This window comes from Camelus ferus, chromosome 2, assembly GCF_009834535.1.
Source record: "Camelus ferus isolate YT-003-E chromosome 2, BCGSAC_Cfer_1.0, whole genome shotgun sequence".
In the NCBI taxonomy this organism is placed as follows: Eukaryota; Metazoa; Chordata; class Mammalia; order Artiodactyla; family Camelidae; genus Camelus; species Camelus ferus.
This window is the reverse complement of record NC_045697.1, coordinates 3308350-3333100: the sequence shown is the minus strand read 5'-3', so window position 1 is coordinate 3333100 and position 24751 is coordinate 3308350. Positions and strand designations below refer to the sequence as shown.

Sequence of the window (24751 nt, the reverse complement as noted above, 5' to 3'; positions counted from 1 at the left end):
CAAGGGTCTCACAAACGGTCTGTTCACAAAACCTGCTTTGACACTTCACCTCGCAGCCGAGACCACCCGGGGTCAGAGTGGCTGATGCTGGCTCCCACGTTCCAAACACCGTGGACTGCAGGGCTGCCAGCCCAGTCTCGCCACACGGAACATCTGCGGGCCCGAGGCACTCAGACCCACTGTGGAATTCCCCTGTCCACCGGGGGCCACCTGGGGTCACCTGGGGCCACCTGGTCCCTGGAGGAAGTGGAGAAAGCAGGGACCCTGGTGCCAGGCCCGTTGGGAGGTGGGCTGAGACCTGAGAGGGGCCAGCTTCGGGCTGGGGGCTGTCAGTGATGGGGACTGAGCACTCTGCCGGCCACCGCTCCCTGGCCTGGAGGGGCCGTGGGATTCCCTGTCACGGGCACTGAGTAGCTGTGGGAAGTGGCCTCCATGTCAGACTCTCAGTTTGCTCTTTGGCAAAGTAAGTCTGCTGCATCAGGTCAGCGTCCACGAGAGGGTCGGCCTGGAGGATGGACGTTAATAGTCATATTGGCTGTTGGCTGGATTGTATGTTATAGGGAATACAATCAGCTCATCACGCCCAGGATGTCCTGGGCATTCTTGCTTAGGGACAGCTGAGCTCCCTAGCAGGTTTTAAAGGAGCTGACATGTAAAGAAAGTGGTGGAGAGAGGACAGTCCGGCTGACAGGGAATTGGCAGAGTCTGGGAAACCCTGGACCACATCACATCACCCCTAAGACTCCTTTTGGTAGAAAAATCTGCACTCCACCTCCTAGGTGCCAGGCTCTCTGCTGGGTGGTTGAGGGGTCAGCGCTGAAGCAGCCGGACCCTGTCCCTGCCTCCCCTGGAGGACACCGCCCACGGAAGCTGTTACCCCAGAACGCATCTTTCCTGCCTCGCTGAGTGCTCCGCCAGTAGCCACAGTCCCCACTGTGATCCAGGCGCTGCCTGAGCCCCGTGACCAGCGTGGCCTGTGGAGCCGGCCCGCGGCAGAGAGCAGCGCCTTCCCAAGGATGCGCTGTGATGGGGGAGAGGCGGGAGCTGGGGGAGGGAGTTCACATCCTTCCTGGTGTGAGCCTGGCCCTGCTGCTTCGGCTGCGTGCCCTCCGGGTTGTTTTGTAGCTCTGAGCCTCCGTTTCCTCATTTGCAAAATTAGGGTGATATTCCCAGGCCTTCCTTGCCTCCTGAGATAGTCTTGGTCATTAACACACACACCCCACCACACACACACACACCCCGCCACACACACACCGCCACACACACACACCCCACCACACACACACACACCCCGCCACATACACACACACCCCAATGCACACACACACCGCCACACACACCCCCGCCACACACACACCCCACCACACACACACACACTGAACATGAAAGTCTTCTCTAAGCTACTATAAATGGAGGAATGCCCAGCCACCCCCACGCCCTGCAAGGCAGCGGCAGGGGCCCCGTCGGCCTCCCAGGAGCAGGCGGGTTCTCAGGGACGGCTGTGTCTTCTGACTCACAGATTTGGGAGGCCTCAGACCCAGGACACCACGTGGCTGCCCAGGGCTCAGGGGTCACACCAGGCCCGTGAGAAGGGCTTGGGGGCTCTGTTCCCAATGCCAGCCTCAGCCATTCTGTTCCAGGGCTGTGTCTGGGGTGGACGCCGACCCTGACCTGGTCCACGTGGAAGCCCAGGACGTCGGAGGAGGTAAGCCGGGAGGGTGCGGGAGCCGGGGGCCCTGAGAGCGTGCACCCCGCGGCCGGGCTCAGCTGCCCTTGTCCTTGGCGGCCGGCCCTGCATAGCCAACCTCGCTGTGTTACGATGTGGCATAATTTTGAACGTGCTTGTTTTCCAGCAGGGATAGACTGAAGTCAAGGAGCTCCGCTCCAGCGGAAAAGTCTATTGAGGGGCAATTTGTTCTGGCCCCTGAGCACTGAGTGTTTCTGGATCACTAGGCCCCTGTGCCCTGCACTCTCTGAGCACTGCGGCTGGCCAGAGGCCTCTGATGGCTTCCCCCTCTAATGGGGAGGGGGCTTCATGCCAGATGAGCCCAGGGGCCTCGCATGCTATGAGGAAGGTCCCCTGTGTTCCTGAGGGAGGTGCATTGGTGGCAGGACCATGGACTGTTCCAGAACATAAGAGCTGACAGGACCTGTAGATTGTGCCTTCATCAAGCACTGGCTGGGCCCCCTTTGGACCAGGCCCAGTGCTGACCCTGCTGGGGATGCAGAGGTGACAGGACCCAGCCCTGCCATTGCCTGGTGGGGGACAGTAGGGACAAGCCCCGGGACCCTTGTGCAGCAGCGGGGGAGAGCGCAGTGGGGGCGCCACCTGGGGGCCTGTGCTACTCTGACCACATCCAGCCTCCTCCTGCCGGTCTCTCTGGAGTGAAGACCTGGGCAGGGCCACACTTAAGCAACAATGGGAGCCAACACGTGTGAGCAGCTGCTCCCTGGGTGGGCCTCACCATCATGGAAGGCAGGCTCGGGTTCCGGGCCAGGCCACGGAGGCCTGGCTGACGACGGGAACAGTGGCGTCAGCTCCCAGCCCTCCACATGCCAGCGGCGTGAGCCTGAAAGTGACCTCAGCTTCCTGCACCTCGGCCTCCCCATCTGTGAAATGGGTCCCACACGTGGTGCTCGGTGGGGACGTCATGGGCCAGCGCTCAGTGAACAGAGGCTGCTGCCAGGTCCCCTGTCCCTGTCCAAGCCCCTAGCTCTTCCCTGGTCCCCCTCCTGCGGCAGTATGACTGCTGCTTCCGCTTCACTGACCAGGAGAACAGCTCAGAGAGGCTCCGGGTTTGCCCGCAGTCACAGGATCATAGGCCGGTGCACACCCCTGTCCTGCCGTCCTCCACGCACAAAATCAAGAGCAACTTAGAGCAACGCGGGGCTGACTCCCCAGCAGGGCTCAACACGGCAGGAGGAGGGGCAAGTGTCGCATGCCTCCTCCCGCCTCCCCCACTCCAGTTACCCCAGCCTGGGAGCCCTGTCAGCCCAGTCCAGCCAGACCTGGGGGCACAGCATCCCAGTCTTTAGGACCCACCCAACTCATCACACACCGCCCCCGCCCCCAGCCAGCCTGCACCACAGGCCATTCCCCAGGGTCACCTTGCACCTGTCGTCACCCCTGTGGGAGCGCAGCCCTCATTCCTCTGTCTTGGGCCGCCCACCCCGCCCACCCCCTCCTCTGGGCTCCACTACATCCACTGCCCTGTCACAGCTCTGCACATGCCCCTGAGCCTGGAGCTACTTGGATACAGGGTGGGGCCTGGTGATTCAGCTCTGGGTCCCCCATGGAGCCACTGAATGAGTAAGCACGTGGCCAGGTGCTGTCGCCCTGGGCAGGTGCTGGGCCACTGCACACACCGCAGGACCCTGTGGCCACAGTCCGTGCTGTGGACAGAGGGAAGCCCACTGCCCTATCACACCATGTCACCACTGTCAGCCTGTCTGCCTCTCCCCAGAGCAGCAGCTTGTGGGGTCATGAGAGCCAAGCGCCCACCTCTGTTCTTGGCTCCGTAATCAGAAACTTCATCTTGGCAGCCTGAGAGTGGGGTGGCCCACACCACAGAAACTGGCAAGCGCTGTAAATCAGCACTTTTCCCACCGCACGAGCCATCAGCACCGTGAATGGTGGTCTTTGTCTTGTTGGCAGCAGACCTGGAGTAGGGTGGGCCTGACCATAGTGAGAGGAATGGGCGAATGAATGAGTGAGCAAGTCACTGAATGAATGAATGAACAAATGAGTGAGTGAAGGAATGAGTGAGCAAGTGAGTGAGCAGGTTGTCCACTCTGAGTCTGGCCTGGACTCGTCTCCCACAGTGTGTCCTGCCAGGCAAGCCCATGAGAAGCTAGGTGTTGACCGCAGAGCGTGACCAGGCCAGTGGGAGGGGAAATGGATGTGGTTCAGGAGGGAATGGGCCAGGCACAGCAGGGCTGCTGGTGTGCCTACTGTGTGCATGGTCTCCCTGGACCCTCAGCCACTCACTGAGATGGGCATTGATACCCATTTCACAGTGGAGGACCTGAGACCGAGGGGACCCTGCCGGTGAGTTAGAGCTGGTCCTCCCGGCCCCCAGCCCAGGCCCTCAGCATCCTCTGTGCTGCCCGGCCACGCAGACTCGTGGGCAGGACATGCCCCGTAGGTGCTGACATCTCCGAGCGCCCTGGCTGGGCTCCACTGGGTCCCTGTGGTTGAATCCCACTCCTGCCCCACAAGCAGGAGAGAAGAGCTCTCCCGGGGCGTAGGTTCATGGCCTCTGCGCAGTTCCGTGGGAGCCCCCCGCCTGGGGAACAGAGGGCTGGATGGAAGATCAGCAGCTGTCTGGCAAAGTGGACTTCAGTTTGCTCAACCATAGATATTTCAAAAGGGGTGAAAGTGTTTGCCTGAAGTTAGGGGGAGAAGTAACCCCTGAGACCCACCCACACCCACTCATTAGGTAGGAGAGACTCCAGAAGGGCGGGAGGGGTCCCCAGCCATGATGGGCACCATGGGTGACCACCATGGCCCTGCACTGTCCCTTCTGTGGGTGACCACACACACCCAGGGTGCCTAGGGAAGACTGGTGGGTGGGGGGATATGTGGGGATCTCCTGCCCACGATCTCCTCGGGCGGCCTGAGGTCTGTCTCCCAGAGAGAGGATCCCGGTGCGCACGGATGTGCAGGTGTTGCGACTAGGCAAGGGGCAGAGGGCGCACACGGCTGTGGGTGGAAGATGGATAAAGTCCTGCACTCACGCTGAGGCTCCCCTGCACAACTTCAGACCCAGGTCGGCAAACACTGCCCATCAAGGCCAGCTGGTAAACATTTCAGCTTGTCTGGCCATGTGGTCTCTCTGCAAATCAGCTGGCGGTGTAGTGTGAAGGCAGCCGTGGGCGGCGTGTAAACGAGCAGGCTCAGCTGTGTTCCAGTGAGCCTGTCATTAGGAAAAGCTGGCAGCAGCCCGGTGACCCTGCAGGAGACCAGTCACCAAACCTTGCTCAGCCTCAGTTTCCACCTCTGGAAGATGGGACCCTGAGAGGGTGGTCCTGAGGATTTAAAGAGCACCTAGTACAGAGAACCCCCCCTCCTGCCCGCCTGCCGCTCAGCCACAGGCACAATCACAGGGCAAGCCCTTTCAAATCCAGCCCATAAACAGAACATCAGCAGTGGTATCGGAACGATCAGAACACAGACCGAGCCGAGAACCGTTCGGCATTTACTCCCATCCGAGGCTGTGTCTGGCTCCCTCTTCAGCTAGAGCCTGAATATCTGAGTTGTCATGTGCCCAGTGGCTGGCTCTCGCCCCTGCAGGTTTCCGGTACATCACCTGCCAGACCCACAGTTGCTCCGATCAGACGCTGACGGTGCCGTTCGCAGGCCCCATTGACCACGGTTCACTGACGGTGCAGGACGATTACATCTTCTTTAAGGTGAGGCTGCTTCAGGGGCTCTTGGAAATTGGCTGTAGGTGATGTGGAGTCTGAGCCACTCTGGGGAAAATGAAATCACTCAAACAGGAAGCAATGATATGGCTATATAACTGTCAAGTGTTACTTAATTCAGTTTCCCCCGCCCCTGTGCTGGTGCCTGCAGGCCCCCTCACACCCCCACCCCCAGGCCAGTATCTTGGCTCAGGGTTGCTGCCTGCCTCTTCTCCCTCTGCCCACAAGGAGCCTCCACAGCCTGGGGCCCCCACCCCAACCCCTTACTCCATCTGGTTGCGGTGGGTGGCTTTGAATTGATGGAGGCTGTCTCTGGTCATTGCCTTCAGCCACCAGGTCTCAGCTGACCACAGCCTGGGAACCAGGACCTGCTGCCTATACACACAGGTATGCAGGTCACAGCTGGGACCACCTGGTGGTCTGACCTTTCAGAAACTCCTGGGAACAACTGGTCATCCGACTTCTTGATTACTGCCACTGACGAGGAACTCAATCCTTCTAAAACAGCCTACCCTTCTCCTGGGTAGCTCAAATCTTTGGAAATTTCATTCCAACACTGAGACAATTGTCTCCTCTCATCCAGTGACCACTGTTCTGCCCTCTAGGACCCCATGAAACAAATCCAAAGGCTGCTGTGGAGATGGCCCCTTAAGACCCACCCCCGAAGGCCCCTCCCTGCTCCCCGACCTCCTCTTTGCCCTCTCTCAGGGACATTTCATCATCCCAGCTGCCCTTCTCCATGCGCAGAATGTACCAGGGCCTCCTGCAGAGTTGGGAGCTGGAACTGAGTGCATCATGGCCTGTTAGAGCTCCTGCTGCCACCGGCCCAGACTTCCAGCCCTGCCCCGTTCTCCTTTGCCCTCTGCTGATTCTCAGCCTCACAGCTTCTGATTCCCTTGCTGCGTTTGCACATGCTGTTCCCTGAGCCTGGAATGCCTGTGCTCCCTCCCCCACCTCCTCCTCCAACATTCATGCACCACCTCCTCCAGGAAGCCTTCCCTGACTTGCAGTCTACTTCAGGCCTGCTGGTTGCCTCTTCAGAGTGCCCTAGCCCTGTGCCTTCTTCCATCACTGCTCAGACCACACTTCCACCCTTTGCTGGTTACTGTGGAACCTGCAGTCCAAAGGTGGGCTCCAGGGCTGTTCTCAGCACCCCATCCTCCAGTAAGTGTCACTGTGTTTCTGCAGATATCTGCCGAGCGTTGGAGCAATGGCAGCGTCAGCGTCTCCGACAACCATTTCCCATGTTGAGTGTTTTCTAAACATCCTGACTGTCTGGTCTGCCAGCGCGCCAGCCTGAGACCCCAAGGACACACCTGTGCCTGTACAGGCTGGCTGGTCCTCAGTGCAGTGAGGGAGAGTGTGCTCTCCAGGGGGCGGCTCAGTCAGAGGGGCTGGGAAGGCCTGGCCAGAGGGTGGGCTGCGGGAGGGGGCTCGGGAGGACTCAGGTGCTGTCTGGAAGCGGGGCCACGCTGTGATGCGGCAGCTCGATGCTTCGGGCTGGAAGGAGGGGGCTCAGGAGGCTGAGCCGTGACAGGTGAAGGCGCAGCCCCTACTCGCTCAGCCAGGGAGGCCTGGGGTCACCTCTGGCCAGTCTGTGCTCAGGTGTGATGGCTCTGGCTCCGGCTCGTTCCTTGTGGCCACAGAGGCCTGGTCTGCCGCTGGTGACGTATGTGCAGACAGAATGCCCGGCCCTGCAGCGCGCACCTGGCTGCGGTCTCATGTCGGGGCCACTGTGCTCTGTCTAGCTCCTGACCTGAGTCCCTCTGGCCCCCATGCTTCTGAACCACTGCCCAGAAAAGCTGTCCCCAACCCCCAGCTGGATGTCACCTAGAGGGTGGTCTCTGCGTTCCCTCCTCTTTAGCCCGCTCCTTGCAGGGAGCCCCCAGTGACCACCCTCCTTCCTTCCCCTCCTTCCTGGTCCTCAGAGGATCCAGGCTCTGTGCTGTGTGGCCATTGCCACCCCTCCTCTCCTTCAACTAAGTGTGAGATGAACCCGATAGTCCATTTCCTGGGGGAACCCGGCAGTGGAGGTGGGGCAGGAGGTGCCTGTGGGACGCAAACCCTCTGTTCCCGGCCTGGGCTGGTCCTCCTGTCACCCAGGGGTGTGACCATGGCCTCGAGGAGCAGGATTGTGTGTTTCCCACACCTACTGCGGGCTGTGCTGGGGGCATTCCCGTCTCTCAGGACGGGTGCCCGGCTCTGGGGGCGGCTGCTACAGTGTCCAGCCTGGAGGGGTGGATGCCCTGTGGTCTCCTCTCCTGTCACCCTCCCAGCAGCCCCCTGGTGACATGGCTGCTCTCTCCTGAGCAACTCCTGTGCGACAGACGCCCACGAACAGCTTCACTCATCGTATTTCACATCTTTCCAATGCCCCATTTTATTGGAGAGAAAGTTGAGGCTCAGGAAAACTCAATGCCCTGTCAGGGGACACTGCCAGCCGGGACAGAACCTGGGGTGGGGGGAGGGGACTCTGCCAGCCAGGACGGAACCCGGGGTGGGGGGAGGGGACACTGCCAGCCAGGACGGAACCCTGGGTGGGGGGAGGGGACACTGCCAGCCAGGACGGAACCCTGGGTGGGGGGAGGGGACACTGCCAGCCAGGACGGAACCTGGGTGGGGGGAGGGGACACTGCCAGCCAGGACGGAACCCTGGGGTGGGGGGAGGGGACACTGCCAGCCAGGACGGAACCCCGGGGTGGGGGGAGGGGACTCTGCCAGCCGGGACGGAACCTGGGGTGGGGGGAGGGGACTCTGCCAGCCGGGACGGAACCTGGGGTGGGGGGAGGGGACACTGCCAGCCAGGACGGAACCCTGGGTGGGGGGAGGGGACACTGCCAGCCAGGACGGAACCCCGGGTGGGGGGAGGGGACACTGCCAGCCAGGACGGAACCCCGGGTGGGGGGAGGGGACACTGCCAGCCGGGACGGAACCTGGGGTGGGGGGAGGGGACACTGCCAGCCAGGACGGAACCCCGGGTGGGGGGAGGGGACACTGCCAGCCAGGACGGAACCCCGGGTGGGGGGAGGGGACACTGCCAGCCAGGACGGAACCCCTGGGTGGGGGGAGGGGACACTGCCAGCCAGGGACGGAACCCTGGGTGGGGGGAGGGGACACTGCCAGCCAGGACGGAACCTGGGGTGGGGGGAGGGGACACTGCCAGCCAGGACGGAACCCCGGGTGGGGACGCTCCCCTCCTTGGCTCCCTCCTCACTGGTCGAGTGCCACCTCACTGGGCCAGCAGGCAGGGGCAGCGGGAGGTGTACGATGGCGCCCAACCCCTCCCTCCGTGTGTCCTCTCACCTGGGCAGGTAGGGAGCATCCGTCACACCTCCTGATGGACCATCGGGTGTCTGGCCTGCCCTTCACCCACGGCCTGGCCTTCAGTACACTCTGGTGGAAGAATCCAGACCCTCCACCTAAGGGCAGGTGACCCTGGACAGACCTGGGACCCTGGGGGAGCCACAGGCCTGGCGTGGGGTGCAGGGGTCACCATGGAAGGCCCCTGGCGGGAGGCCTGAAGGAGGCTCAGGAGGAAGGCTGGGCCCGCCGAGGCTGCTGAGCACCTGGGAAGTCGTGGGGTTAGACACGGAGCGTCCAGAGTCGAGGTGCCCAGAAGCTCTTGGTGCGGGTTCCTTAGCGGAAGCCGTGCTGTGGGGCAGGGACCAGGGCTCACCCTTTGGAGGGGAGGATCTGGGCCTCAGGGGCCAGTTCATCAGACACAGTGTGCCATGGACTGGCGTTGGGCCATTCTCCCACCTCTAGCCTCTGTTTGCAAATCTGTAAAATGGGGGCAGCAATCCCTGCCCACCCAGGAGGCCCAGGACAGACTCCAGCTGTCTTCACGGCTGGGCCACGGTCCTGCTGGATCATGGGTTAAAGCTGCCCTTTAGGGGAGAAAAGCTGGGTTAAAGAACCTTGGCTCGCTCGGACCCAACAGCGAGGCTTCGGGATGGCCACTGTGAGACAGTGACAGCCACGTGGGCAGATTCACATGTGAGGAAGTTTCTGTGTTTAGAGCATCCTGACAGGTCGAAGCCCGGCCCACCTGGCTGCCCGCACCAGGCTGAAGGCATGTTTGCATCTCAGAGACAGCGGCTCTGGTTCCCCTAGGCCAGCGGCCTTGGGCCTGGAGCACAAGCCCCTCCTCCCGGCGGCCTGGGGTGGGGAGGGGGCGCATTCATTCTCCACAAGCCCCCCGGAAGACCCAGTGGTTTTGGCCGCCAGCTCCTGGCAGGAGTGGGACTGGCCAGGCTCTGGCTGGCTGGGCCTCCACCCGTGACTCCCAGGGACCGGGAACTTCTTAAGTGCCTGAAGCCTGCTGGGGCCTGGCCCTGCCTCTGCCCTTCCCTGGAGCTCAGCTGATGGCGCACGGGGTTCTCAGAAGGGGCAGCGACTTCTCTTGGCCTCTCTCTGTGGCGTCCTCCCCTGCTGCTAAGCAGCTGGTCTGTCTCCGGACTGCATGGCTCTTCCTTCTGAGGAAGCAGGGTGCTACCTCCTCCAGGAAGTCTGCCTGGCCTCTCCCAGCCCAGGTTCCTTTCTTTGAGCTCCCACGACCCCTGTACTTCCCCCACACAACACAGCCCACTCGGGGCGCTGAGGGCCAGACCACTGCAGACCTACACAGTCCCTGCCCTCGGGGACCGAGTGGGCTACAGAAGTCTCTCATCGTTGTAGCCACGATGCTTCACACGTTATGGGCCTGTCGTGTGGGTGGCTGTGTATTTGTCGATTTATAATTGTAACCACGCCCCGTGCCTATATGATTCCCGCTGGGGCCATGCGCTGCCCAGCGCTTCACAGCTGCTAACCCCACAACCGCCCACCAGGGGGCCTCTGACCCTGCCGTCTCCATCTTACGGGGGGAGACTGAGGCTCACACTCTCCCAGGGCCACGTGGCTTATAGATGGTGCGGCTGGAACTTGACCCCAGGCAGGGATGCAGGGGGCTGTGCTCTAGAGTGCTGCACTGTGTTGCCACAGATGGACACACACACACACACACACGACTCGTGCTTGCCCGTTCACTCATGCAGGGAAGGCACACCCACACGCATGCGCACACAGTCCACACAGTGTGTGGGGGATACATGTTCATGCTCTCACACACACACGGGATGCGTACCCACACACACACACACACACACACACGTAAACAAGACTTGCACACATGAGCAGAGATGCACCTGTGCTCGCACGCACACATGGGAACCACGTTCACAATTGTGCACACACACGTGAGATGCACACAGTCACACACCCACAGCGTGAGACTCAGCGGAGACAGAGGATCGCCTCCCCGGACCACTCCCTCTCCCGTCGCCCGTTTGCCCCCTTTCCCCTCTTCCTCCTCTCCCCGCCCCTCTTTTCCTGTCTCTTCTACTACCTCCTGTGGGAGACAAGTGACTCCATCTCTGTGCCTCAGTTTTCTCATCTTTAAAATAGAAATGATCACGGTTTGTGTAGTTGCTGGTTTTGAGGCTGATGGGCTTTTCAGGACAGGCCTGGCCACGTGACAGTCTCAGGAGTGTTGCTTCTCATTTTGTTTCTCATGCCTCATGGTTTGGTGGTCATCTTTTGTGGCTTGGGCTTACATTTGGCCCATCTCTTCTTCCACACAGAGGCTCACCAAATATTCCTCCTCAGAGAAGTTCTGAGGAACAGAATTTTCTTCAATTTGTTCTATAACTCGGATATAGGGAAACAAGTGCTGAGGGCATGGAGAAGGAGGTGAGTTCTAACTAAGGGAGGTGGAAGAAGTCCTCCCAGAGAGGGGCATTTGGTATGGGGCTCTGAAGGGTGAATAGAAGTCTGTCCATTTCAGGCAAAGCAATTACAAGCAAAGTACAAGGGCATTCTCAGCAACTGAAATGCATGTGTTGTTTTTCATTCATGAGGATGCAACTTGACAGGAAGCCTAGTCCCTTAAAAATGTGTTCTCCCCTCCCATTAGGCAACCTCAACAAACCAGACCAAATACTACATCTCTTATCGCCGCAATGAATTTGTCCTGATGAAGCTGCCGAAGTACGCACTGCCAAAGGTAAGAGTGACTTCCGCGTTCTGCCTGGGCCTGAGCCAAGTCCTGAGCCTGCAGTGACTCATGGGGCCACAGGGCTCCCGGGCATGTGCTTGGTGGTCACCAGGTCAGGATGGACAAGAAAGGGGGGCCGTGCCTCCTCCAGCTACTCCACCCCCTAGCTCCACTCCGTCTCACAGGTGCCCCACGTCCTCCTGTCTTAGGGCCTCTGCCGTGCTCTTCCCTCTGCCTGGTCTTTCTCTTCCCCAAATTCCTACACATGTGATGTTTCGGAGAACTATCTCTTCCTGGTGACTCTTGGGGCTGGTCCAGGCCTCAGGTTCCTGCTCACACCCCACCCTTCTCCTTCCTGACACTTCTGGGACCCCCCTGTGTCTGTCTCCTGCTTTCATCTGGAATTTCTGGGGTGCGGGGCACTTTCTGTTTTATTCACTTGCATTCCAACTGCCTGATATGGTGGCTGGTACACAGTAGGTGCTTAATTAATGCTGCTTCCTTCCCCTTGGCTGACAGGCAAAGAGGGGGATGGAGAGGCTGCTCAGACCCCGCCCAGCCCTGCCTCAGGATGGACAGCCCCCTGCCTACTGATGCGTTATTCCAGTTTTACAGAGGAGGTGACTGGCATTCAAAGAGGCTGAGAGTCCTGTCTGAGGTCACACAGCTAGTAAGAAACCAAAGCAGGTCTCAAACCGAGCTTCGGACGCGTCTGAGCCAGCCTCCTGCCGCGCCCCCTCCAGAGGGCAGAGCGCTGTCCTATGTGCACAGCTCAGGAGCGCGGACTGAGGGAGACCTTCCTCCTGCAGAGACTTCCTGAGCGTCAGACGTAAGCTGGGAGCTGAGGCTACAGCTGCGAGTCGGACACCCCAGTTTCTTGCTCTGGTGGGGGTTTCAGAGAGGAAACAGGCGGGAAATCAAGCAGACAAATGTGTAAAATAATTGCAGGCTGTGATCTGTGCTGTGGAGGGAGTGAGAGTGATGGAGGGGCATTTTCATCTGAAGCCCACATGTTGGGGGAAAAGCTGTCAGGTGGCTGGCTGTGTGGGTGCAAAGGCCCCGGGGCAGGAGAAGGCAGGCTGGAGGGCAGAGAGAGGGGATGGGGCAAGAGGAGATGGATGCCCGGGGCCCTGCAGGCAGGCCTGGGGGCTGTGGTTGCTGGATGAGACTTGGATGCAGAACTCCTGCATGGGTCACCCTCAGACCCCTTGTGAGCCAGAAATGGGAAAGTTCCTGAGGCTTTTAAAAACTGTTTAAAACATCTCTTTAGAAAAAGAAAAGGAAGAGGGGGAAAAAATAGAAAAGAAAGGAGTCAGCCTGATAGAGCCCCTCCAGTCTTCCAGAGTAAGGAAATGAAAGGCTGATGTCTCCTGTAGGGCAGGTGCCTTTGGCTTCCTGGGGGGTGAGGGGCCTATTCATCTTCTGAGAGGTTCCTCCTCCTCTCCTGGGACTACAGCATCCTGGGTCCTGGGCCTTAGTCCTGGGGTTGGATACCTGCGTCCTTCCCTTCTGGCATTGGGACCTGGGCACCTACTGCCCCTCTCCTGGGACTGGGGAGGCTGGACCAGAGTCCAGGCCATTTCTGAGGGCATTCTAAGGAGCTACAGCCACAAGCCATATCCTCTGTGACCCTGAGCACTGAACCTCCTTGGTCCTCGGCTGAGACGGCATGGGTGTTCCTCAGAGTCTTCGGCAGGGTTTGCAAGAAGCACCGTGCGTGCGTTCCACCACAGACCCTTGACCTCACGTGCTACCTGTCAGCTTCCTTCTTGCCCATTTCTGTAGAAATAGGGGTCATTGGAAAGAATCACGGGGCAGTGATGGAAGTACAGCCCTCCATCACAAGTGGGTGACAGAATCAGACACTATGTCCCTCCCGTCATCCAGTTTCAAGGGAAGACCAGGGACCCATTCATATCTGTGGCATTGGCATTGGCACTAAGTGTCCTCTCTCGGGGGGCCCGTCCAGGACCCAGTGACAGGCGGTGGAGGACAACGGGCCAGCTGAGCAACAATCAGGGATTGCCCCCCGCCCTGAGCCCTGCGGGGTCTCCAAGCCCACATATGGTCTTGCTGAGAGCTTTGCCCATCCAGGAAGCCATCTGCTTCCTCTTCACCAAACTCAGGAGAGCAGCCAGACCCTGGTGCTCCTACCAACGACTTGGAGAGCTGGCTAATTGAGTTTCCTCATCAGATTTTGTTGTTATAGGGTGAATTTGTAACTCTTGCCCGTTTCCTCCCCTCAAAGCACTCCATCTTTCTTTTTTTTTCCCTTTAATTGCCCAACTAACATCATGAAAACCATAGAAATCAGAGCCGAGGGGCGCTCACCACAGCCTCCCTCCCTCCTGCCCTCCGCACCCAGCCCTGTTTGGTTTTCCTCCACCCTTGGCCCCCTGCCAGACCGACTTTTCTGTACTTGCATCACTGCAGACACTCGGTCCACAGCCTGTCTCTCACGTGACATCGTCTCAGGAGAGTTTTTCCCGAACGACACGATATCCACTTTAAATGACTGCGAAACGTTCAATGGAGGAGACGTACCTTATTCAGCTAAGCCAGATTCCTGTTGTTTATACATTTGGGTTGTTTCCGTATTTTGCAATCATAAACAGTGCTTCCATGAATATATTTGTGCCTGCAGGTATTTTTGTTTGTTTGTTTTATTTTCTCAACTTAGTCTGAGAAGAACTTCTGGACAAAGGATAAATATTTGTGTGGCTTAGTTCCTTCCTAAAAGGGTTCGCCTTGCCACCAGCAAAGTTAGCTTAGAGGAGCTTCAACGCAGCTTTGCCATATTCTGCATCGCATCAAGCCTTCCCGGTTTCCTTCTGCTTGAGAAAGTATCCACAGTACCGTTCGGCTGTTTTACCTCACCTGTGTCTGAAAACCGTAGTGGGCGGACAGTTTGTATTATATTTGCCAGCATCCTTTGCTTGAATTACTTACTTGCAGAGATTTTAAAGAATACTTATGTTCCCTAATGGGACAATAAATGGGCAAAGGCTGTAAACAGACAAAGAGGAGAAAAATCCAAAAAACCATCAATTATATAAAAATATTCATAAGCTTAAAGTAAATGCAAATGTACTTTAAAGTAAAACAATATTTTATCCATAATATGTTTCTATAAAATAAAATCCATAAAGGGTAAGAATAAAGGAGGAAGTGACATCAGGGAAGATGGTGGCCTGGGGCGCACCGGGGGTCCATCTTCTCCCTTGAACAGCAGTTGCACTGGCAGACGCTACCTGGTGTAACTGTTTTGGAACACGGGAGTCTATCCAAAGGCTTGAACCAGGGGAACGCCTGTGCAGTAAATCAAAGTTAATTTCCCCAGCGTTAGCTCTCCCCATGGTAGCAGCTACGCCACTGCCTCCCCAGGCCCATGGCAGGGAGCCGGGCATGGGCCCCTGGAGCAGCTTGCAGGAGCCAAGGTGGGCATCAGAGCCTTGCCCTGACATTCTGGACCATGTCCCCCAGTACTGGGAGTCTGTGCTGACTGTTGATTGTTGCTTCCGATCATGGGTGCAGACACCCAGGCAAGCCGCTATCAGTGCCGCCTGCCACCAGCTGAAGCAGCTTCCAAGGGATTTAAAGGGCCGGAGCCTGTTTCCAACCCCACTGCACCTTTATTTTCCTTTTTTCCCCTTTGGGAGCCAACATTTAAGGACTAGGACGTTCAAAGCAACCACATAGATGGGGGGATTTAGAAAGCTACCATGCATGCCCAGGGGAAGACTCAGGCTCAGGAAAGAGCTGAGAACTTCAGCTTACACCTCAGGCTGATCCCTGGTACAGAGGCAGCCGGCAGTAACCAAAATCAAAATCAAAACCAAAAATCCCCAGCAAACCCCAGGCAAGGGAGACAACCTGATTTCCAGAGTCACCATATTATTAGATTCCAACGCCCAGTTTTCGACAACAAAATACCACAAGGCATATAAAGAAAATATGAGCCCTTCAAAGGAAAAAAATACCAAACAGAAAGGCCAGATGGCAGACCTACTAGACAAAGACTTTAGTACGGCTGTCTTCAAGATGCTCAAAGAACTAAAGGAAGCGTGGAGAAAGCCAGGAAAACAGTGTATGAACGAAATAGAACCGGCACACCTTCTCTTACTGTGCTTTGCTTTATTGCGCTTTCCAGATAGCGCATTTTTTACAAGTTATAAGTTTGTGGCGACCTGGCTTGGAGCAAGTCTATTGGCGCCATTTTTCCAACAGCGCTTTGCTCACTTTGTGTCTCTGTGCCACATGTTGGTAGATCTCACAGTAGCTGAAACTTTTCCATTATCACCATATTTGATATGGTGGTCTGTGATCAGTGCTCTCTGATGTTACTGGCGTAATTGTTTGGGGGCAAACTTAGTTGATCAATGTTGTGTGCATTCTGACTGGTCCACCAACCAGCCATCCCCCCGTCTTTCTTCTTCTCCTCAGCCTCCCTGTTCCCTGAGACACAACAGTATTGAAATTAGGCCAGTTAACACCCCTACAATGACCTCTGTTTCAGTGAGTGGAAAAGTCACACATCTCTCGCCTTAAATCAAAACCTAGGAATGATCACACTTAGCGAGGCAGGCGTGTCAGAAGCCAAACAGGACAAAAGTGAGGCCTCTTGCACCGAACAGCCAGGTTGTGGCCGCAAAGGAGAAGTTCTGGGAGGAAATTAAAAGTGCTTCCCTGATGAACGCATGAATGATAAGAAAGTGAAACAGCCTCATTGCTGGTGTTGAGAAAGCTGGAGTGGTCTGGACAGAAGATCAAACCAGCCACAGCATTCCCTTCACCCAAGGCCTCGTCCTGAGCCAGGCGCTGACTCTCTTCAGTCCTGTGAAGGCTGAGAGAGGCGGGGAAGCTGCAGAAGGAAAGCGCGAAGATCGCAGAGGTTGGTCCATGCGATTTAAGGAAAGAAGCCGCGTCCGCAACACGGAAGTGCGGAGTGCAGCAGTGAGTGCTGCCGGAGCCGCCGCAGCAAGTTCCCCCAACCTAGCTTAGATTGCGAGTGAGGGAGGCCGCGCTGCGCAGCGGACCTTCAGTGCAGACAAAAAGCCTTCCATCGGAAGGAGATGGCATCTAGAACTTCCATAATTAGAGAGGAGAAGTCAGTGCCTGGCTTCAAAAGACGGGCTGACTCTCTTATTAGGGGCTAACGCAGCTGGTGGCTTTAAGTTGAAGTCGATACTCATTTACCGTCTGAAAATCTTAGGCCCCTTAAAAATTATGCTCAATCTCCTCTGCCTGTGCTGTTGGTAAATGGAACAAAACCTGAGTGACAGCACATCTGTTTACAACATGGCTTACTGAATATTTGAGGTCCACTGTTGAGATGCACTGCTCAGGAAGAAAAGATTCCTTTCAAAGCATGACTGCTCATTTACCAATGCACCTAATCGCCCATGAGCTTGAGGGAGGTGGACAGTGAGGTGCAAACTGTTTTCATGCCTGCTAATACAACACCCCTTCTGCAATCCATGCATCAGGGAGTAATTTCAAACTTCAAGTCTTCTTATTTAAGAAATACATTTCATAAGGCTGTAGCTGCCACAGACAGTGATACCTCTGATGGATCTGAGCAAAGTCGATTGAAAACCTTCTGGAAAGGACCCACCATTCTAAATGTCATGAAGAACATTCATGGTCATGGGACAAGGTCAGAACATCGACACTCACAGGAACTTGGAAGAAGTTAACTCCAGCCCTCATAGATGACTGAGAAATTCAAGACTTCAATAGAGGAAGTAACTGCAGATGTGTTGGAAACAGCACGAGAACCAGAATTAGAAGTGGAGCCTGAAGATGGGAATCAATTACTGCAACTTCATGCTAAAACTTTGATAGATGAGGAGTTGCTTTTTATGGACAAGCCAAGAAAGAGATGGAATCTACTCCTGGTGAAGACAGGGTGAAGACTGTTGAAATAACAACAGAAGGCTTCGCACATTAGGTAAACTTAGTTGATAGAGCAGTGGCAGTTTGAGATGACTGACTCTAATTTTGAAAGGAGTTTTGCTGTGGATAAAATGCTATCAAACAGCATTGCAGTCTACAGAGAAAATATTCATAAAAGAAAGAGCCAGTCAATGCAGTGAACATCATGTCTTATTTTAGGAAAAAGCCACGGCCACCCCAGCCTTCAGCAACCACCACCCCGATCAGTCTGTGGCCATCAACATTGAGGCGAGACCCCACCGCCCCACCCCAACTCGAGCAAGCAAAAAGATTACTGACTCACTGAAGTCTCAGATGATGGTTAACATTTTTTAGCAATGAAGTATTTTTTAACTAACGTATGTGCATTTTGTAAGACACACTGCTATTGCACTCTTAATAGACTATGGTGTAGTGTAAACGTAACTTTTATATACACTGAAAAACCAACAAATTTGTGTGACTAGCTTAACTGTGATATTTGCTTTATTGTGGTGGCCTGGAACTGAACCCACAATATCTCTGAGGTCTGCCTGTACCAAAAAATTGAATAAATGGAACCAAAAAGAAATTCTGGAGTTAAAGGGATCAGTAATTGAAATGGAAAATCCTCTAGAGAGATTCAAAAACAGATCTGAGCAGACAGAAGAAAGAATCAGAGAACTTGAAGATAGGACAATTGAAATGATAAAATCTGAGGAGTAGAAAGAAAAAAGATTAAAGAAAAGTGAACACCATCTGAGACCTATGGGACACTATCAAGTGAACCAACAGATGCATTATGCAAGTCCCAGAAGGAGAAGAGAGTGAGAAAGGGGCAGAGAAATTATTTGGAGAAATAGTGGCCAAGAACGTCCTTAAAATTGGATGAAAGACATGACTATACACACTTAAAAAGCTTGATGGGCTCCGAACGCTGAGAGTTCCACACCAAGACACATTACAGTCAAACTTCTGAAAGACAAAGGATCTTGAAGGCAGCAAGAGAGAAGCAACTTGTCACAAACAAGTGATCGTCAATAAGATTGTAAGCAGATTTCTCATCAGAAACCTGGGAAATCAGAAGGCAGTGAGTTGCCATAATCAAAGCGCTGGAAGAACTTGATGAAGGTGTTGGTTCATTACATTGTTCCTTGAATTTTATGTGAAAATCTATGGGGAAATTTCCCCCGTTGTGTTTATTTAAAATGTTCTTAAATTTTCCAAAATTACTTCTTCAAGATGTTTTCACTAGAACTAATGGAATAACACAAATATATATCCCATTTCTACCTGCTCCCCTCTCCATTCCTCCTCCTCATGACGATCTCACATCCTCGTTCTCAAGGTAGCTGTTGTAGGAACTCAGAGACTTTTCAATATTCATTCTTCCCCTTCATTTTAGTTTAACAAGCCCCCAATTTTAGCTAGTACATTGCTTCCTGGCTAGGACTATATTTCCCAGCTTCCCTTGTGGCTACATGTGGTCATGTTTCCAACATCTGGTCAATGAGGTGTAAGTGGAATTGTCATATCTATGAGACTTCTCAGAGCCCTCTTTTAAAGGCAAGCCTTTCTCTCACTCTGTCCTCTCTCCCTCCTGTTGCCTTGCATGTTGACGTGATGGCTGAAGCCCTAGCAACCATCCTGAGCCATGAGGATAAGGGCCAGCTCATGGGACAGTAGAATGGTGACCCAGAAAGAACCTCTGTCCCTGGTAATCTTGTAGAACTTCCATACTGGAACGTTACCTCTGGACTTCTTTTACATACATGAGAAATGAGTTTCTATCTCGTTTGAGTCACTCCCCCACCACCGCCCCAGTTTCTATTACTTACAATCAAACCTAATTCTACCTGATAACAAATATTGACATTTGGTATTTCCTTCCACATATTTCTCCAGGCCATATAAATATATATACATACAAACACATATACATGTGTGTAATATTTTTCATCTTTTGTTTAAAAATGGAGTTAACTAAATGTCTCTGCTTCTAACCTTAAAAAAAAAGAATAGCGTAATGCAAATTTAAGAAAAAATTGCAAATTACTTATCATCCTCTAATCAGCAAGGATTTTTAAAAGATGTTTCTCAATGCAAGAAGTGAAAAGAATGCCCTCCGGCCCTGCTGGTAGGGAAGGAATTAATATAAACTCTCAGGACAATCACTGAGTAACATGCACAAGAGCTTTAAAAATGTTCCTGCTCCCCCTTGCAGCAATTTCCCTCCTTAGATTTATGCTGAGGATATAACCAGAGCTGCAGAGATCTGTGTCTGGGAATGTTCATGACTGCCTTGCACGTAACGATTAGAGGCTCACCAGTGAGGACGTGTTCACTGAAATACGGAACATCCACAAAAGGGAGCATCGCGCAGTCACTGACAGTGGTGTTCATCAATAACCTTAATGCCAGAGGAAAGCGTTCCCCGTGTAACGTGGAAGAGCAGCCACGCGCCGTACGTGGAGAGGCGTACGAGCCACTCCTGGGAGAGCGCCCAGGAGGAGACATCTTCAACTGCTAACGGCAGGTCTCTGTGGGGTGGCGCTGCCGGCAGCTCTTCCTCCCTTCATGTGTTTCCTCTGTCTCCCAGATGACAGTGAACATTTACCCAGGGGCGGAGGAGACCAAGTCGGACTTGATGCGATGACGGTAGATACTGATTGCTCCCTCTGTAACTGACGCCAGTACCGCCTCAGCTCGGAGCCACGGGCCCAGGAAGGCCTTCTCCTGCTGAGGCCGCAGAGCGACCAGCACGCCAACGGACGCTGCAGCCTGGCCTGTGGCTGAGCGTGGAGAAATAAGGGGCGGGGGAGGAGCAGCGATGACCTTGCTCCCCATGCCAGATTTCACACGCATCCCTCGACCCCCACCAGCCTGCTGTCCCATTTCACAGATGGGAACCACCAGGCCTGGGACCCCTGACCTCTGTCATCCTTCCCTGGCCGTGAGCTGCTTGGGTCCCATCCAGTCTGTGGGTGAGATTTACATCCACAGACCAAGGGCCCTGCTCGTGCTGCCAGGGCTCTGCCTGGTTGGAGGTGCATCGTAGGTACTTCACAGCACTGCGTCCCTTTTCTTCAAAGCCACATCTGTTGGCTGCTCAGTGTCGGGGGGCAGTGCAGACCGTAGGAGAAGGGGTCGTCACCAGCCTGTGCCCTGCCCAGGAGGCCTCTTCTGTCAACTGAAGTTCTCTCCCAACAGGACAGAATAGGGACCCTAATAGGGATCAGTTATTAGAGAGAGAGAAGTGTCCCGTCTCTGGGCCCTAGGATCAGATGAGAAGATGGGATGCAGAGGGTCTCCCAAAACTGTGCCACCCGCAGCGGGCGGGCTGGAGAGGGACAGCCTCTGCCGCTGTGGCCGGCAGTGCCCTCGCCTCCGCCAGCCGTCTGCAGCTCCCGGGTCGCGGCAGCTCTACTGCCAGAGGGGCAATCACAGCCCCTGCGTGATGGAGGCAGGGCAGTAGAGGCTGAAGAAGAAAAGCTCGTCACGGCTCTAAAACAGGCTGGCTTGCTCCGACGCCTGTTCAGGTGGCTCCCACACCGCAGCTGGCGCTGGCTGGGAGCAAAAAGCAAAACAAGAAACCGAGGTTAGCCCTGGGTTTCTTCTTCTTCCTTTGTATTTGATTGGGGTTTTTCAATTCTGAACTGTAAAATCTGGAACTGAAGCCCGAGACGGCTGCCGGGCCCTCATGAGCGGCCTGGCCTCCTGCTCCAGGTGACAATGACGCGGGGCCTGGGCTGCACACCTCCTCAGGACAGCCCTCCCGCCCGCCTGCTGGCGTGGTGCCTGCCCTCGGCTCCCACAGGGCCCTGGGCACCTGAGGGGACCTGGCCCAGAGGAGCTGTGGGTAAAGGGCACCGAGCAGCCGGTAATGATGTCCTGGACGTGAGGCTGGAGCGAATTAACCTGTTCCTCCCGCCCAGTGCACATTCCCTGAGAACAGAGACCAGGGTGGGTCCCCAGTGAAGCCCAGAGCCTAGAAGAGGGCCTGGCACACAGTAGGTGCTTAATGAATCTGTGCAGAATAAATGAACCAACAGATGACTTGTCTGACCCTCGGGATGGGATGGGGGAGGGCGTCTGGGAAGGAGACCCATCCCACCTCCCAGAGGTGATGGTCTGGGGTGATTCTGACAGTCTGGGGGTGCATGGAGGAAGAACTCCCCTTCACTGCAGGGACAGACGGGCAGACAGCCTGATGGGACGCCGTGGGGGACGGAGGTGTTTCTGCGCCCCACCAAGTGCCTGGGTGTCCCTCCCACCACCCAGTATGGAGGGTCTGAACACTCCCACTTTGGAGGCAGGAAAACGGAGGCCCAGGGAAGTAAAGGGACTTCTCTAAGGTCACAGAGCTGAGAGCAGAGCCAGAATGGAAATCTAGGTCAGCCCAATTCCAAGAGGCCATGGCCAAGTCCCCACTCCTGCCAGGCCTGAGGCCAGCCTGCGCTGCCACCCCACCAGGCCTGCTCACCCCTTCCCCCAGGCCTGCCCCATCTCTCCCCACTCCCCCCAGGCCAGCTTTACTCTCCCGCGCCAGCCCTCCACCCACGCCTGACCCTGGCCCCGCCACCGTCTGTCCCCAGGATCTGCAGGTCATCAGCACGGACGAGAGCCAGGTGTTCGTGGCGGTGCAGGAGTGGTACCAGACCGACACCTACAACCTGTACCAGTCGGACCCGAGCGGCGTGCGCTACTCGCTGGTGCTGGAGGACGTGCGCAGCTCGCGGCAGGCGGAGGAGAACGTGATCATCGACATCCTCCAGGTGGGATGCGGGGGCCTGGGGCGTGTGGGGCCTGGTCTCACCCCTCCCCTGCTCCCCCCTCCTGCTCCCCCCACCCCCACCCACAATGCTCTGACTCGGGGCCCTGCAAAGGGCCAGATATTTTTGGCTTTGCAGGTCAAGAGGATACTTTTAGAGCAGGAGAAAAAACTTGCTCTTTTTAATGAAATTCAGAACAGAGGAATGGAGAACTTTGTAATAGGTCTACTAATGAGACAAATGAGATTCTTTTACGGGAGAGATAACAGTTCGCTGAGTTGGGGTTCAGGTTAGTAGTCCCCACCATGGACTTGATCGCCAGCCATCAACTGTAAAGTTGTTCCACTCTAAAGCCACTGCATGAAAACAGACGGAGGGCCAGGTGGCCCTGAGGGACAGAGATTGGGGCCCCTTCCCTCTCAGGCCCCCTGCCTCTCTGCCTCTCCCCGACCCCAGCCCTGGGCTTCTCATCCCTCTGCCCTCTGTCCGTGCATCTACCATTTGTCTGTCTCTCTCCCGCTCTGTCTTCCTCTTGACCCTGCACTCCTCTCTCCGAATGTGGGGCATGGAGCCTCCCCACCTGCGGTTCAGATGTGTAAGGACCCTCTCCTCCCTGAGCCCTCCCTGGGGTCCCGCCCCACCTGTGCCCCATTTAAGCCTCCACTTGCTTTCATCATGTGTCACCGAGGGGCTGATGGGAGGCTCTGGGCAGGACTCCTGGCTCGCATGCCGTGCTCCCTCCCCCGGGAAAACACCTGTGCTCTGTGTCATCCTGTACTTGGATCCCACAAATGTCCACCGCACACCTACAGCAGGCCCAGCCTGGACCCCACCTTCCATGGTCTCCCGCTCTTTTCTTGTCCACATTGGAGGTGGGTACAGGGTGGTCCCTCAGCCAGGGTCCAGGTGAGGAGCTGAGGCTCAGGCAAGGCAGGTGGCCAGCCCTCACAGACTGGAAGTAAGTGGGAACACGAGACCTAGCCCGGTCTGTCCGCCCAAGCTCCACCCATCCTCCTGGCCAGCACTCCATCCCTCGGCCATTCACCCTTAAGCTCCTCCCTCAGGTCCTCCCCTCAGGGAACCCCCCACCAGTGGGATCACCTGCAAGAGGCCGTGCGTTCTGGTAGTAAATGCTGGGTGGGCAGAGCTGGGGAGGGCATCCCGTCTGGGGCGAGTGGAGACTGGGGCAGACATGGGGGGTGTCAGTTGGGGTGGGAGGCGGCCTCTGGGCAGAGCCGGGGGCTGTGGTGTTCATCTTCTAGTTGTTAACAGCTGCGAGGAGTCACTCTCCCCAAGAAGGTAATGAACGTGGTCATTTGCTTACAATGAGAACCATTTGTCAGGGTTTACCTCCCCAGCTGGACGCAGAGGAGCACAGCCCGAGGCTCCCTGCCTTTTGCTGAGAGCTATACACAGGGCACAGGGCAGGTGGCCTCATCCAGCCTGAAACAGCTCCAAGGGGGCCACCAGGCATGTCACCCCTGGCATGTCACCCCTGGCTCTGATAGGCTCTCTCATGGCCACTGCGCGGTGCAGGTGTCTGGGAGAACGGGGCGAGGGCTGGCGGCACAAGGGCGCCGGGGACGAGGGCACTGCAGGCAGGGAACGTGCACGGCCCGTATGGCCCTTGCAGATATCCGCAGTGCCTGTACCGCGCACCTGGCTCCAGGCCCCACACTCAGGGGCGCAGGGAGGAACAGACCACCCCTCATGGAGCTCCAGACTCTACAGGAAGACCAGCTCCCAACAGTGGTTCCCACTGGGTGTGTCATGTCTAGAGGGTGCTGTGAGGGACAGCTGGCCAGCCCCAGGGGTGGGAGTCAGGGCGTGCTTCCTGGAGGAAGGGGTGCAGACTGAGTTGAGGCCGAGCAGAAGCCAGCCAGCCGAGGAACCAGCGAAAAGCAACCCGTGCCCAAAGACCACAAAGTGAGAGTCCCGGGGAGTGGAGGGAGTCCACAGTGGGCGGCCTGGAGCTGGGCGCCCTCGCAAATGACTTTGCTTCTCTGAAATGTGCCTAGCGGGGATCACAGGTAGTGGTTACAAGAAAAGCTCTGGGTCCTGATTGCCTGGGTTCAAATCTCAGTTCTGGTACATATTTGCTGTGTGACCTTAGGCAGGTTACTTAACCTCTCTGTGCTTTGGTTTCCCCATTGTGAAACAAGGATGATAGTAGTACCTTCCTCAGGGGGCTGCTGTGAGAATTCGAATCACCGTTTCTGTTAAATACACAGAGCAGCATCTGGTGCTAAGTCCGTGCTCAGCAAGCTCTCAGTTGTTTTCCCAGCACTTGCATTTTCTGGGGATTCGAGATAATGTGTGGGAGGGACGTGGCCTAGAGTGTCTAGGAAAAACGTCTCATCCCAGATGTCAGGGAGGCCCATGAACGGCCACCTCTGCAGGGCGGGCCCCGGTTCCAGGCAAAACAGCACACCTTTTCTGGGGGCATCTGGAAGAGAGCTGAGGGGGCATCCCAGCCTTGTTCCCGGACCCCCAGAAGCCCTGGCCACAGTTGGGAGACAGCCATTGTAGGGGGCTGAATGGGGACCCCGAAAGATACAGCCACATCAAATCCCTGGAAACTGTGACTGTGAGCTTGTTTGGAAGAAGG

The 24751-nt window shown here is 56.1% G+C and overlaps 1 protein-coding gene across 9 annotated transcripts in view; it reads left to right on the top strand.

Annotated features, from left to right (window-relative positions):
- The window catches only part of SORCS2 (sortilin related VPS10 domain containing receptor 2), a 444813-nt gene that overhangs the window by 372106 nt on the left and 47956 nt on the right, over positions 1-24751 (top strand). For all 9 annotated transcript variants that reach the window (XR_004324677.1, XM_032493427.1, XM_032493461.1 and 6 more), the window contains exons 6-9: positions 1641-1705; positions 5294-5412; positions 11378-11467; positions 21967-22146. Coding sequence is in view for 8 of the 9 variants with exons in the window: in XM_032493427.1 (XP_032349318.1) it covers positions 1641-1705; positions 5294-5412; positions 11378-11467; positions 21967-22146 (454 nt within the window). In the remaining variant the exon portion in view is untranslated. The remainder of the gene's footprint in view (positions 1-1640; positions 1706-5293; positions 5413-11377; positions 11468-21966; positions 22147-24751) is intronic.